Here is a 13,658-nt window from a genome sequence, read left to right on the forward strand (position 1 = left end):
CTCTGTCTCAAAAAAAAGGAAAACAAAAAAAACTGGTAAGAGGGACCAGTGGCTCACACCTGTCATTCCAGCTCTTTGGGAGACTTAGGAGAGAGGATCAGTTGAGGCCAGGAGTTCAAGACCAGTCTGGGCAATATAATGAGACCCCATCTCTACAAAATTTTAACAACAACAACAACAACAAATCTGGTAAGAGGCAGCATGAACAGTACTTTGTGGGAGTTTGATAGCTTGAAATACCCATAATAGAAAAGAAAATTTATCAGCTAAGCATCTCACTAAAGAGATTAGAAAAGGAGAATAAACCTAAGCATAGTTTTTTTCCCAAACATTATTGTATCTGGATATTGAATGCATTCTTATTGCTATTTCAAAGATACTTACCCTAAGGAAAGCAATTGAATTAGGTAGTTGAACTCTATAGTAGATTTTCTTTAATGAGTCCTTTTGTTCTCAACCTACTTAAATAATTTCTCATTTGAATTTCATGATAGACTTTAAGGATCCTACCAGAAGTGTGACTTAGGAATGTAACTTCGTAAATCTATTAAATGAAAGGTTTATAGTATTTGTGTCATTATTTCTGTTTAACAATTTATAGCATAGGATTTGGGTTTTTTTTTTTTTTCATTTTAAACAAGAAGTTTTTTTAAACAAAACACTTGACTAAGGGAAAACTATCTTGGAATTATTACTAGAGTAATTTATTTCTACTTAAAGACAGATTGCCCCACACGTAACAGCTACATAAAAATGGTTGTAAAATTGTCCTTGGTTTTACAATGATTAATGAAAAACATTAAAATTCTCCAATTGAACAAGGTATGCAAAGATTTTTATATTGTTTTTTGCTAAAACCGTGACAGCAAAATAACATCCTGGAGTATAAAGGTAAGAGCTGAATGAGCAGGCCACTAGGGGACAAAGGGAGTCTTTTCACAGAACCAATACTTCTTTTCCCCACCCCATCTCCATTCGAAGTCAATCTAAACATACTATTATCTATTTAGTTTAAAAAGAAAAAAAGCAAAGCAATGTATGCTTGTGGACATACACCAGATACTTTATGTGCAATAAAAGAAGGAGGAAGGGGGAAATGAAAGAATAGAGAAAACTCTATGTAGTCAGGATGTGGTGGAACCAAATTGCAACTTTCTTTTTTTTTCCTTTTTTTTTTTTTTTTTTTTTTTTTTTTGAGAGGGAGTTTTGCTCTTGTCACCCAGGCTGGAGTGTAGTAGTGTGATCTTGGCTCACTGCAACCTCCACCTGTCAGGTTTAAGCCATTCTCCTGCCTCAGCCTCCCAAGTAGCTGGGATTACAGGTGCATGCCACCATGCCTGGCTAATTTTTGTATTTTTAGTAGAGATGGGGTTTCACCATGTTGACCAGGCTGGTCTCAAGCGCCTGACCCCAAAGTGATCCACCCACCTCAGCTTCCCAAAATGCTGGGATTACAGGCATGAGCCACCACGCCGGGCCAAATTACAGCTTTCTAATTGAGACTGTATTCTTGGTCTGGAAGAGCAGAGTTCTGCAGTAAAGTAGCCCGTCCCTCTTTTAGTAGACATCTCCATGTCTGCTGCTGGAACACATCAGTTTTATCTTAAGCCTCACTTCCAAATGTGCAGATGTATCTGGTTTGTTGATTGGCTGCCTGTCAAATTGAAACCTGATCTGCCTCATTGACAAACCCTGTCCCTCACAATAGGCTTTCATTGGTTTACTAAGTGGTGCCTGGCTCTTCATCTCAAACTGCACCACAGTGCCATCCTGCTCCACCACCTTCAAATGAACATTATCCTTGTTCTCAGTCTTGACTCTTTCCTTGGGCTTTTTGTGGACCCTGGTGAGTGTGGCAGTCTCCTCAGCTGCTGCTTCACAAAAGAGGTACCAGGTCTGCCCCGAATGAGTGAGCCCCTGAACAGCACCAGGAGTGGCAGAAGAGGCAGCAACTGAGATGTGTTTTTTCTAAGCTGAAAGCCTTTTTGTTTGTTTGTTTGCAACAAATCTTTTTTTGCAACACACCTTTAACACTAAAGGCCAATATTTATATAATTGGTCAAGTAAGTGGAGCTGTTCTAGCTATAAATACAGCAACTCTGCTTGCTTGTACTGTTATTAACATTATTCCTTTCTGTGGTCTGAGGTACCTCCCATGAAACTTGCTTCTAGGGCACTAGGATTGAGAACCATCAACATAACATATCTGTTACGCTACAATAGTTTATTGTTCATATTTTTGATATTTACATACTCTGGTATAATGAACTTTATTCATAGCTTCTGAAGCAGTTGGCGCATTTGAGATATTTTTTACTTGGCTAATTGTTATGCTAAATCTTTTGATTTCTAAAGATACATGCTTTGGCTAAGCTTTCTTCATATGTTATTATTTTTATTTAGATTGGGTCATTGCTATTCCATGGATGACTCAGAGGATACATCCTGGGACTTTGGTCCACAAGCATTTCAGCTTTTGTCTGCTGTGGATATCTTAGGGGGAAAATTTGGAATTGGGCTTCCAATTTTATTTCTCCGAGGATCTGTAAGTATACCTGTGAATTCCCTTCATAGGTCTTCTTTTGCTTCTATTACACTTTTCTTCAGAGGTTTGCAGTATTATGATTGTGGCTTTGACTTCAGATGGGTTACTAGGAACTCAGAATCTTACTAAGTTCCCGTTAAACACTACATTCGTTACTTTGGATAAAACCCGTGTATATGGCATCTTCTGCTGTTTTCATGTTCCAAGCCTATGTTCAGCTCTGCAGCTCAGTCTAGAAGCATTGTGTTAGTTTATCACATTGCATTTGTGTGAATCCCTGGACTAGTCTTGCTTAGGATAATTAGGAAAAGTTAACTTTCATTGTGTCAAGGGACAGGTAAAACAAAATTGTCCTTTTGTCCAGAAAACTATTAAATTCTTCAAGGAAAACTTTAGTTATAGGGATTATTTTGTAAATGTCTGATTTCAATAACAATATTTGGGACATATTTATTTTTCCTTCTGTTTCCTATCAGAAGTATTCAAAGTTATAAGAAAATAGTGGTTTTTGCCTTTACTAATGAATAAATAATCAGGTAAATTCAGCTACTTTTTTTTGGAGTGATTGATGTTCCAGTATTCTCCTAAACAGCCACAGGTACAAATGTGAATAAGATAGGACCCTTGCAGTCCAAGAGCTTGTTCTGTAGTCCTTTTCTTTATATCATTTTTCCCCCTGATTTAGAAGTATCTTAAGGCAAAGCTAAGTATTACGCACTGATATTGGCTGAATAAATCAAGAGCGAGAGATAGGATACTTTGCAAATATGCATACTTATTAAAATATACTTTAGACATTAAAATTCTCATTTCTAGTGTAGAATAGGTAAGCATTTATTTGTGAAATACTCGAATGGTTCGTGTAAATACTTTCTGAGTTTGTATTTTTAAAAAGGGACATACTTCTTAAATTAGTTGTGAAATATTTTAATGAAATATATTGAAAACTTCTGTTGATTTTCATGTACTGATGTTTTAGATTCTAAATGGAGTTTAACATTTTGTTTGTAAATCACAAGTTGGATTAGAAATTTAATAGTAGAAGTGTTGCCTAAGAAACTATTTTAGGTGCTGTGAGTGAAACTGTTATAACAAGAATTTTAGTTGTAAGGGACAGCTTAAATATAATTGAGATCTATGAAAATGTATTCTGTCTCTATCACCTTCAAAACCTTTGTATCTCAGTTGAATGTATAATTTATAAAAATTATTCTTGTTTTAATTTGCTATAATCCAGCCATATCCAGTATCAACAAATAAGTCTAAGTAGGCTCCTTGACAAACTTGAACTGGCCACAAGAGAGATCAGATTTCACCTATTAAAAAAACAAATCAGACCACTTACACCGACAGTCTCTTCTGGGAGTCCTCAAATTAAGAAGTTTATCCTTTGTGAAATATTATAGTACCCTTGCTAGATAAAAGTAAAACTTTTCTAAAAGTACCACTTAATGAAAATCTGTAGACACTAAATGCAATGAAAATAAGGCAATTTTTTTTTCTTCCCATTTCAGTGATCTTGGTATCCTGGGATATTGTTTTTAAAATTATCATTATAATTCCTTTGAGAATTTAGTAAAATGTTCCCTTTAACCAACTTAGGAAAAATTAATATCTTTGTATGTGATTTTGATCTGTAAAATAAACATTTTAAACTGGGAATAATTGGAGTTTAAAGAGATTAAATATATAGCATATAGTAGCAGCATATAATTATCTCTCTCTTTTTTTTTAATTTTTTAATTTTTTTTTTGAGATGGAGTCTTGCTCTGTCGCCAGGCTGGAGTGCAGTGGCACGATCTTGACTCACTGCATGCTCCACCTCCCGGGTTCACACCATTCTCCTGCCTCAGCCTCCCAAGTAGCTGGGACTACAGGCACCCACCACCATACCTGGCTAATTTTTTTGTATTTTTAGTAGAGACGGGGTTTCACTGTGTTAGCCAGGATGGTCTCAATCTCCTGACTTTGTGATCTGCACACCTCGGCCTCCCAAAGTGCTGGGATTACAGGCATGAGCCACCGTGCCCAGTTGTATAATTCTGTCTTACACAAGATTTTTTCTAAATAGTATAAACAGTTATGTGACCTATCTAGGAGTTTGTGAATAGAGTTTAGAATTTTGTTTTTAAGCTGCAAGTTTGATTAGAAATGAAACAGTAAAGGTATTACTTAAGGAACTTTGTTTTAGCTGTCTAAACAACTTACTATATAAATTTTTTTAAACATTCTGTATAAATATGTGATAAGATATACAATGACCTTAATTTTATAGATTAGAAAATAAAACCACACTCATTAATTTGCATAACTGAGAGATTAAGTGAAACTTCTTTTCTGATCACATTAGCAGGATGCTAAATCTTGTCGTGGCACTAGAATTAGACGGTAGTTTTGATGATACATGATTTGACTATAGACGTTTGTTGAAAACTATTGGTAGTTTTAATCACTCTTGTAATTTTCAAACTATCTAACGGGAGAGGATTATCCATCCTGTTTTCTAGACAAGCTATTTTACCTGAATGAAATATATTCCTAGAGATAATTATCACTATCTTTTGGTTTTATTTTGCACATAGAATTATAGTTCACAATGACTTTCTGAAGCCCTGAAGTTGCAGCTATGAGCTTCTTTGGCCTGTAGTGACTGGGAAAAAGCACCCCTGCCCTGCCCTCCCTGTCCCCAAAAAAGTTAAAGTGTTTTAACAAAGCTATGGACTTTTTGTAGTTTAAGAACTTAGGAGTTGCCCAGGGTGGAATGCAGTGGTGTGATCATAGCTTGCTGCAGCCTTGAACTCCTGGGTTCAAGCAATCCTCCCACCTCAGCCTCCAGAGTAGTTGGGACCACAGGTGCCACCACACCCACCTGTTTTTTTTATTTTTTGATTTTTTTTGTAGGTATGGGGTCTCCCCCTGTTGCCCTGCCTGTTTCAAACTCCTGGGCTAAAGTGATCCCTCTACCCTTGGCCTCCCAAAGCACTGAGAGTCACTGTACCAGGCTGAGTTTAAAATTTCTTGAGTTGGAGTTTATGGCTATTTTTTCCACTAGTTATTAAACATGTATTTTTGTAAAAGGCACTGTATTGCATTTTGTGGGGGGATTCAAAGCTAAATTAGATGAGTCGCCTCGTCTAGTGTGGAAGGTGTTACTTAAGAAGAAATAAGTGTAATGTAGCAGAGAACCAGATAAGGGACATGTGAATAGATATAAATGTTATTGAAGTTCTGAAGAGAGAGGGTGTTTAGAGGAGTACTTGTGAAGGTATCACTAGAACTTCCTATTTTTGTGGAATATATGGTAGATTTTGGTGTGATACTGTCTATTTGGACATTCATTCAGAGAAGGAATGAGGGAAGAAGGGTGGAGAAGAATGTGGCATTCTTCACAGTACAGAAAGCAGTTGTGACTTTTAAAGAGGTTAATATGGAGAAGTGGCAAGTCTTCTTTTTCTCTCCTCTCTTTCTTTTCTCTTTTCTCCTCTTCTCTCCTCTCCTCTCCTCTCACCTCACCTCACCTCACCTCACCTCACCTCACCTCACCTCACCTCACCTCACTTCTCTTTTTTCTTCTTTTTTTTCTGTCAGATACTGGTGTAAAGACTTCGCTTTTACCAGAAACTGATATGTTGGGTCAGGTACCCTGGCCAGTCAGTTCTCTTTATTCTAACACTCACCGATCAATTAGATTTCCACATTCCATGATATGTCAGTTTTGGTGACCCTTATTTTTCCACCTGGTTTATAAAGGGAAAGAATGAGATATGTCACCCAGGCTCTGGAGTACAGTGGCGTGATCATAGGTCACAGCAGCCTTAAAGTTTCCAGTTCAAGCGATCCTACCTCCTTGGCTTCCCGAGTACGTGGGACTACAGGTGCATGCCACCATGCCCAACTAACTTTTTTGTAGAGACAGGGTCTCCCTATGTTTCCCAGGCTGGTCTTGAAACTCTGGCCTCAAGTGATCTGCCCACCTTGGCTTCCCGAGGTATTAGGATTACAGGCGTTAGTCACTGTGCCTGGCCTGAAAATTTCTCTTTTTGAGATGCCATCCCACAGAAGTATACCTGCTTAGAGCTAACACTGGCAAAAAGACTATTTAACCCTATTGCCTGATTTTACTGTAGTTGAGACTGAATTAAAGTAAAAGCTGAATGACCTGCCCTAGGTCATACTGTTACTTTGTGCCAGAGTCAGGATGAGCAAATGACTTTCCTGCCTGCTAGTCTAGTGTCTTTTCTATGTGTTGTGCTGTAACATGCAGTTTTAAATTTGTATTGTTATGCCCACTGGACATGGTGGCTCACACCTGTAATTTCAGCACTTTGGGAAGCCGAGGTGGGAGGATTGCTCGAGACCAGGAGTTCAAGATGAGCCTGGGCAACACAGCGAGACTCCATCTCTACAAAAAAAATTTAAAAAGCCAAGTGGTGATGTGTGCATGTAGTCATCCTTGTGGGAGGTTGAGGTGGGAGGATTGATTGAATCTAGGAATTCAGGACTTCAGTGAGCCATGATTACACCACTGCACTCCAGCCTGGGTGACAGAGCAATACCCTATCTCGAATGAATGAATGAATGAATGCCCAAATCCCTAGGCTGTGTTCTGTATAGCAGCTTTCTCATCATAGGCAGTTTTTACTCTTATCAGTGGACAACCTACAAAATTAACTACAACACTTAAGCAATTAACAGAGGAGGCCTTGTTCAGAGTGAGAAATCATTAAGCATTTGTTGTTGAAAATTCTTACTGTATTATGTTTTAATTATTATTATTTTTTTAAATGTTACTTGTTTTAGTTTGGATTCCTAGTTGAAAATGGAATATGATTCCTTTAAAACAAAGATACTATGTTTTAAAGCGAAGGTATATCATCCTTTTCATGGTGATTGCCATGGAAACAAGACAATGTAAATTTATTCACGTAGTACACAGTTTTCATAGTTATTGATCATGAGGGGAAGGGACAGTTAATCCCTGCTGATCAGATAAAACCTCATTGTTTCATCCTAATATATGGGTTTTTAATGCTTAGGAAAGGAAAAGCCAGAAGAGTAATTTTTAGTGTTTAGAGAGCTAGTGATTCTAGTTAGGGAACTTAATACCTTTGGTGTTATTAGTTTGCAAGGAATAGAATCTCCTACTACAGAGGCAACCCCTAGCAGATGTAGAGTACCATTACCAAGTGTTCCAGGGAAGGAAACCTGACTAGATACCAAGTCATGCTTTTTACTCTTAGATTAAGAAATTCAGGTTGAGTTAAAGGATCAGCTGTTAACTAATAAAAAGCAGATTAATATTACTGAGCCAGGCTTTGTCCTGGTTATGGACTTAATCTTCACAGTATCCTCAAGAGATAAAAATGAATACATATGCATATTAGATGAGAAAATAAAAGATAAGTAATTTGCCAGAGCTATGGCTTGAATGCAGGTAATGTAGCTCAAGAGCCCCCACATGTATGTATATTGGGTGTGGGGGGCGGTACATGTGAGTGCTTGTGCATGCATGTGGTATAATAAGAAAAAATTAGCTTTTATGCCTGTAATCCCAGCACTTTGGGAGACCGAGGCATGAGGATCTCTCAAGCCCAGGAGTTCAAGACCAGTCTAGGCCACATAGCGAGACCCCATCTCTACAAAAAAAATTTAAAAAATATTAGTGGGCATCGTGGAATACATCTGTAGTCTCAGCTACTTGGGATGCTGAGGTGGGAGGATCCTTGAGTCCAGGAGATTGAGGCTACGGTGAGCTATGATGACACATCTCCACTCCAGCTTGGGTGACAAAGAGAGACCCTGTCTCAAAAAAAAAAAAAATTAGAACTAGTCATCTGGAGGCCTATGTTCTAGTCCTAGCTTAAGTATAGGTACACAGTGAGACAGACTACCATTTAACGTCTTTGAACCTCTGATAATTTGTTAACAATATGGGTAAAAATGACAAGATTGGTCAAAGAGCTCCAGCATTCCCTCCAGCTCTGAAATTCTATGATGTTTTATCTTATTTTACTTATAAAAATAAATTATATTATATATATTTAAAGTATACAATATAATGTTACAGGTTACCTATATATAGTAAAATGATTACTATAATGAAACTAACATATCCATCATCTTACATTGTTAACCATTTTTTTGTTTTTGTGGCAAAAGCAGCTGAAATCTACTCATTTAGCAGGAATCCCAAATACAGTACATTTGTATTAACTGTAATTCTCATGTCATACATTCGATCTCTAGACTTGTTTATGCTACATATGTTTGACTTTTAAACATTCTACTCAAATCAACCCTAAGTCAGGGTTAGCACAGACCGGACTTGTTAACAAGGAAGAAGGTGCCAGATTGTACCTGGGTGTTTATATTTCTCTAAATCTTGTTCTGGTCATATTTTAATAAATAGAATCATCAGGACACTAAAATTCATTCCTTAGCTATTAAAAAAGTCTATTCTATTTTTATTGTTAAGATTTAGGAGAGCATGGTACAGATTCTCTTAAGTATGCCTATCAGAAGCCTATGTTTTAAATCTAATATATAGGCACTGCTCTATTTGTCTCTGTTGAGAACTTACCCTGCTTTACCTAATTTCATCCTAGCTTCCTTTTTGTGAAAGATCACCCTTATTTAGCCTATTTTTGGCAAATCTGTACCTTAGAAATAGTAGTAAATGACATAAACATGTTAATATTTATGATGTGATTTATTTTTGTTTTCATTCATATACTTGGGAAGATTCTCAGATATTAAAGCAATGTATGTTTACATTTAAGTATGTCGTTCTTGTTCTGTTTTAGAAGGCTTGTATTCGCATTTTTAACATTCCAAAAGATAAACCTGTAATCATAATGTTTTCATCAGTTCAGTATAACCAGTATGTTTGTAATAGCCCTATAGTTGCCTTAGTTAAGTTTGCTGCAACTTATTTTATATATTCTTTTAATTTTGATCCCTGGATTTTTAATTGACTATTAAACCTTCTTTAGGGTATATATGAAATGTAAAATGTTGAGTTATAGTCTGCCTTTTCTAAAATTTTAGATTGCATTTTATATAGAAATTTAAATTGCTCATAATCATTCTAGTGAATTTAAGCAGAAAGGTATTTATTACTCGGTATTAAATGGCTTATAATATTGTTGACAAGGTTCCACTGTAAAATAGTTCACCAAGGAAACCGTGGCCTCTTCTGTGATCAAGAAGCCATCTGTCGACTTGGGAAGCTTCCACTACAGCACTTAACCCCAAACTGCATTGAGTAGGAAGCTGTAATAATCAGGAAGGTCCTACCTTTGCATGCTCTGCAAACCAGCATGAACCTGCTATAATTTGTAACCACAAAATGGTGCCTGTTGATACTTAGGAAGCATGTCATTGTGTGCTGGGTTCTTTGCTTATACTTTCTTATAAAAATTAAATACCTCCACAATCATGCATGCCAGCAGAAACAGCAGAGGAATAGCCTTGGCCTCACTTCCTGCTTATACTTGTCATGCAAATATACAGAACCCAGAACCCTAGCTGAAAGGGAGTTTGAGAACTAGTATTTGTACTGTCTCAGATTCTGCATTGGAAGAATTCATAGTGGATGGAAGGTAGAATGACCCTTGAATTACAGTCAGCCACATTCACCACAAATAACATTAAATAAGAGTAATTTTCCATAAAGTTCTATGTTTGTATACTTCCTTTGGTTTTTTTGTTTTTGTTTTTGAGACAGAGTCTCACTCTGTTGCTCAGTCTGGAGTGCAGTGGTGTCATCATAGCTCACTGCAGTCTTGATCTCCTGAGCTCAAATGATTCTCCTGCCTCAGCTCCTGCTTCAGCCTCCTGAGTACCTGGGACAACAGGTACACACCACCACACTTTGCTAATTTTTTATTTTTTATTTTTTGTAGAGATAGAGGACTCACTGTGTTGCCCAGGATGCTCTTGAACTCCTGAGCTTAAGTGATCCTCCCAAAGTGTTGGGATTATAGGCATGAACCACTGTGCCTGGCCCATAAACTTGTATATATATATTTAAAAGTAGTATTTAAATGTAGGATGAATGAAAGAGGCAGTAAGAGGACAAAGTGAATGAAAAAGTACTTTTATAGGGAGTGAAAGCTAGAGTGGTCTCTCTGTTAGAGGAAAACAGAATTGCATATGACAGACTAGCTTTCTTAACATTTCTAGAACTTGATGGCTGTGAAGAGCCTCCCATAGGAAGTCTCCCTTCACTTAGGAAAACATACGTCAAAACCATCAGCTATTTAACATGCACCTGCTTTTCCTGGTCTATCTCAGTGAAGCAGCTAAATTATAAATGATTAAGTAAACTTTACAGTGTATCATATGCGAAAGCACAGTAAAAACAAAAATGCATTGGAAGCTGTGAGTTGTTGCACTGTACTCATGGATGAGTAGCTATTGGTTTGCATTGCTTTTTTTTGTTTGTTTGTTTGGTTTTTGAGATGGAGTCTTGCTCTGCCACCCAGGCTGGAGTGCAGTGGCGTGATCTTGGCTCACTGTAAGCTCCACCTCCCAGATTCATGCCGTCCTCCTGCCTCAGCCTCCTGAGCAGCTGGGACTACAGGCTCCTGCCACTACACCCAGCTACTTTTTTGTATTTTTAGTAGAGACGGGGTTTCACCATGTTAGCCAGGATGGTCTCGATCTCCTGACCTTGTGATCCGCCCGCCTTGGCCTCCCAAAGTGCTGGAATTACAGGCATGACACATTGCATTTTATGTAATTCTCATGGTTCTAGTCTCGAACTGTAGGATTTTGATCACTGTTTCAAACAATAACATGAGTTTGCTAAGAGGTCTAAATAACAAAAGCTAAGTGTTCCAAACACATATCCAAACCTATACACTGGGAAATGCATCTGAATTATATGTGAAATTTCCTCCCATTATTTAAGACACAAAAGGAACATTATTTTGATAATGTATTTATTTGTGAGTTGAGTGTTCAGAATGAGCACGGTGGGTATAACATTTTGTATGTTTTAAAGTTGAAATTTAGTGTAAATCCAAAGAATCAATAGACAAGTCTGTGTTTTACTTAACCTGTATGTTTAAATTAGCATTTTTAGATACTGATTTTATTTTAATTTCAGAATTCTCAGCGTCTTGCAGATCAATATCGCAGGCACAGTTTGTTTGGCACTGGCAAGGATCAAACAGAGAGTTGGTGGAAGGCTTTTTCCCGTCAGCTCATCATTGAGGGATTCTTGGTAGAAGTTTCTGGGTTTAACAAATTTATAAAGATTTGCACCCTTACGAAAAAGGTAAACAGTATAGGAGTCTGCCTGTTCGACTTAATTTTGTTTCCCACTCTGTATAAAAGATCCTTTTGCTTTTAATAGGGTAGAGATTGGCTTCGTAAAGCTAATAAAGAATCTCAGAGCCTCATCCTTCAAGCTAATGAAGAATTGTGTCCAAAGAAGTTTCTTCTGCCTAGGTTCATTTTTCAGTTTTTTTCTTGTAACTTCTGGGTTTTTTGTTGCTATTTATATGATTCAAATTACACCAGTTTATAGGCCTCTCACAAGTAAAATGAATTACCTGTTTGTTTTTGTATGCCTGTTTTAGTCAGTTTGGGGGAAGGGATCTGTGAGGAAAGGATAAGTCATAGAGCACTTTTCTTTTTTAAGAGACGGGGTCTCTCTGTGTCTCTCAAGCTGGAGTGCAGTGGTGCGATCATAGCTCACTGCAGCCTCGATCTCTTGGGCCCAAGTAATCCTCAGCCACCTGAGTAGCCGGGACTATAGACATGCACTACTATGCCCAGCTAATATATTTTAATTTTTTGTATAGAGACAGGGTCTTCTTGTGCTTCCTAGGCTGATCTTGAACTCCTGAGCTCAAGTGATCCTCCTACCTCAGCCTCCCAAACTACTGGGATTGCAGTCATGATCCACTGCTCCCAGCCAGAACACTTTCTTGGTTGATAGGAGTAGCTGACCATGGTATTTAGAAAGCTTCTTTCTCATTGATTAAAGAAGCAGTATTGAAATCATTGCTGAAGAATCCATATATTGTATTTACTTCTCACATGTAGAAGTGGAAAGGGAGGGAATACATTTGTTGTTTACTTTTTTATACCTTTACATGCATTGATCACTTGTGAGTTTTCTCTTTCAAACTTTTTAAAGCTTCTAGAGCTTTTTCTGGAAAAAAGTGCGTTTTAAAAATCGCCGGTTCTAAAAGGGTAATATCTTATTCATCTTTCTGAGAGTGGAGTATGATGATTCATGAATTAGATACTTGCATCTTAACATTTGAGATAATTTAATTTTATTATTTTTCAGCTCGAGAACTGTATCTTCAGGCACCAAAGAGCATTCTTATAATCAAGTACCAGTTGAATTAACTGCAGAGAAGAAGGTTTGTTTTAAATAAATTGTTCCTATATATTTCATTCTTTATTGATTCAACTTCTATTTAAAATTTTATATTTTAATTCCCTTCCAATTAAAGAGAAAATTGCATATATAACAAAACATAAAATTTGGCAAGAGAAGTGATGTGAACAGACTAAAATATGTGGTATATAATTTCTGGGGCTAATAAAGAATTGGAAGTATTTGAGAAAGGAATTTGTTTGGGTTCTTTTAAACCTATGTTCTAACTCATTTGGGTTAGAGTGTTCACACGTTATAATACTTACAGTTGATCAAAAAATAAGCCTGATTCCTAAGTGTTCTTATTAAAGCTACACACACACACACATACATTCTCTCTCTCTTTCTGTGTCACACATACACACACACACACTTAAACTCACATACTTTCTTGCTTTTTTTGATCTAAGATCTTAGATAACTATTACAGATTAAATACTAATCCAGTGGCAGACTTCAGCTGATCAGAACACTGGAATAATAGGCAAGTATAGTGAATTACATTTTCTGGTGAACCTTTTCTGCTTTATTGAAGTATGCAGAATGTAATTGAATTGTTTTTATAACTTTGGCACTTGCTATATCTTAGAGCATTCTTTTGATGATTTATTTTCTATAGTTTTGGGAGGGATAAGACATTGGATTGTGTTTCTAACTACCTTTAGAACTTTAGAAACGGATAATTTAGGAGGTTATTCTCAGGTGATTTATTTG

The 13,658-nt window shown here is 37.0% G+C and overlaps 1 protein-coding gene across 2 annotated transcripts in view; it reads left to right on the plus strand.

Moving 5' to 3' along the window:
* Positions 1 to 13,658, plus strand: part of WRN (WRN RecQ like helicase) — a 145,738-nt gene that overhangs the window by 100,702 nt on the left and 31,378 nt on the right. For both annotated transcript variants that reach the window (XM_017857254.1, XM_017857246.1), the window contains 4 exons: positions 2,404 to 2,545; positions 11,658 to 11,828; positions 11,907 to 12,001; positions 12,852 to 12,927. In XM_017857254.1, the coding sequence (XP_017712743.1) occupies positions 2,404 to 2,545; positions 11,658 to 11,828; positions 11,907 to 12,001; positions 12,852 to 12,927 (484 nt within the window). The remainder of the gene's footprint in view (positions 1 to 2,403; positions 2,546 to 11,657; positions 11,829 to 11,906; positions 12,002 to 12,851; positions 12,928 to 13,658) is intronic.

This window comes from Rhinopithecus bieti, unplaced genomic scaffold, assembly GCF_001698545.2.
Source record: "Rhinopithecus bieti isolate Rb0 unplaced genomic scaffold, ASM169854v2 scaffold_2077, whole genome shotgun sequence".
NCBI lineage: Eukaryota > Metazoa > Chordata > Mammalia > Primates > Cercopithecidae > Rhinopithecus > Rhinopithecus bieti.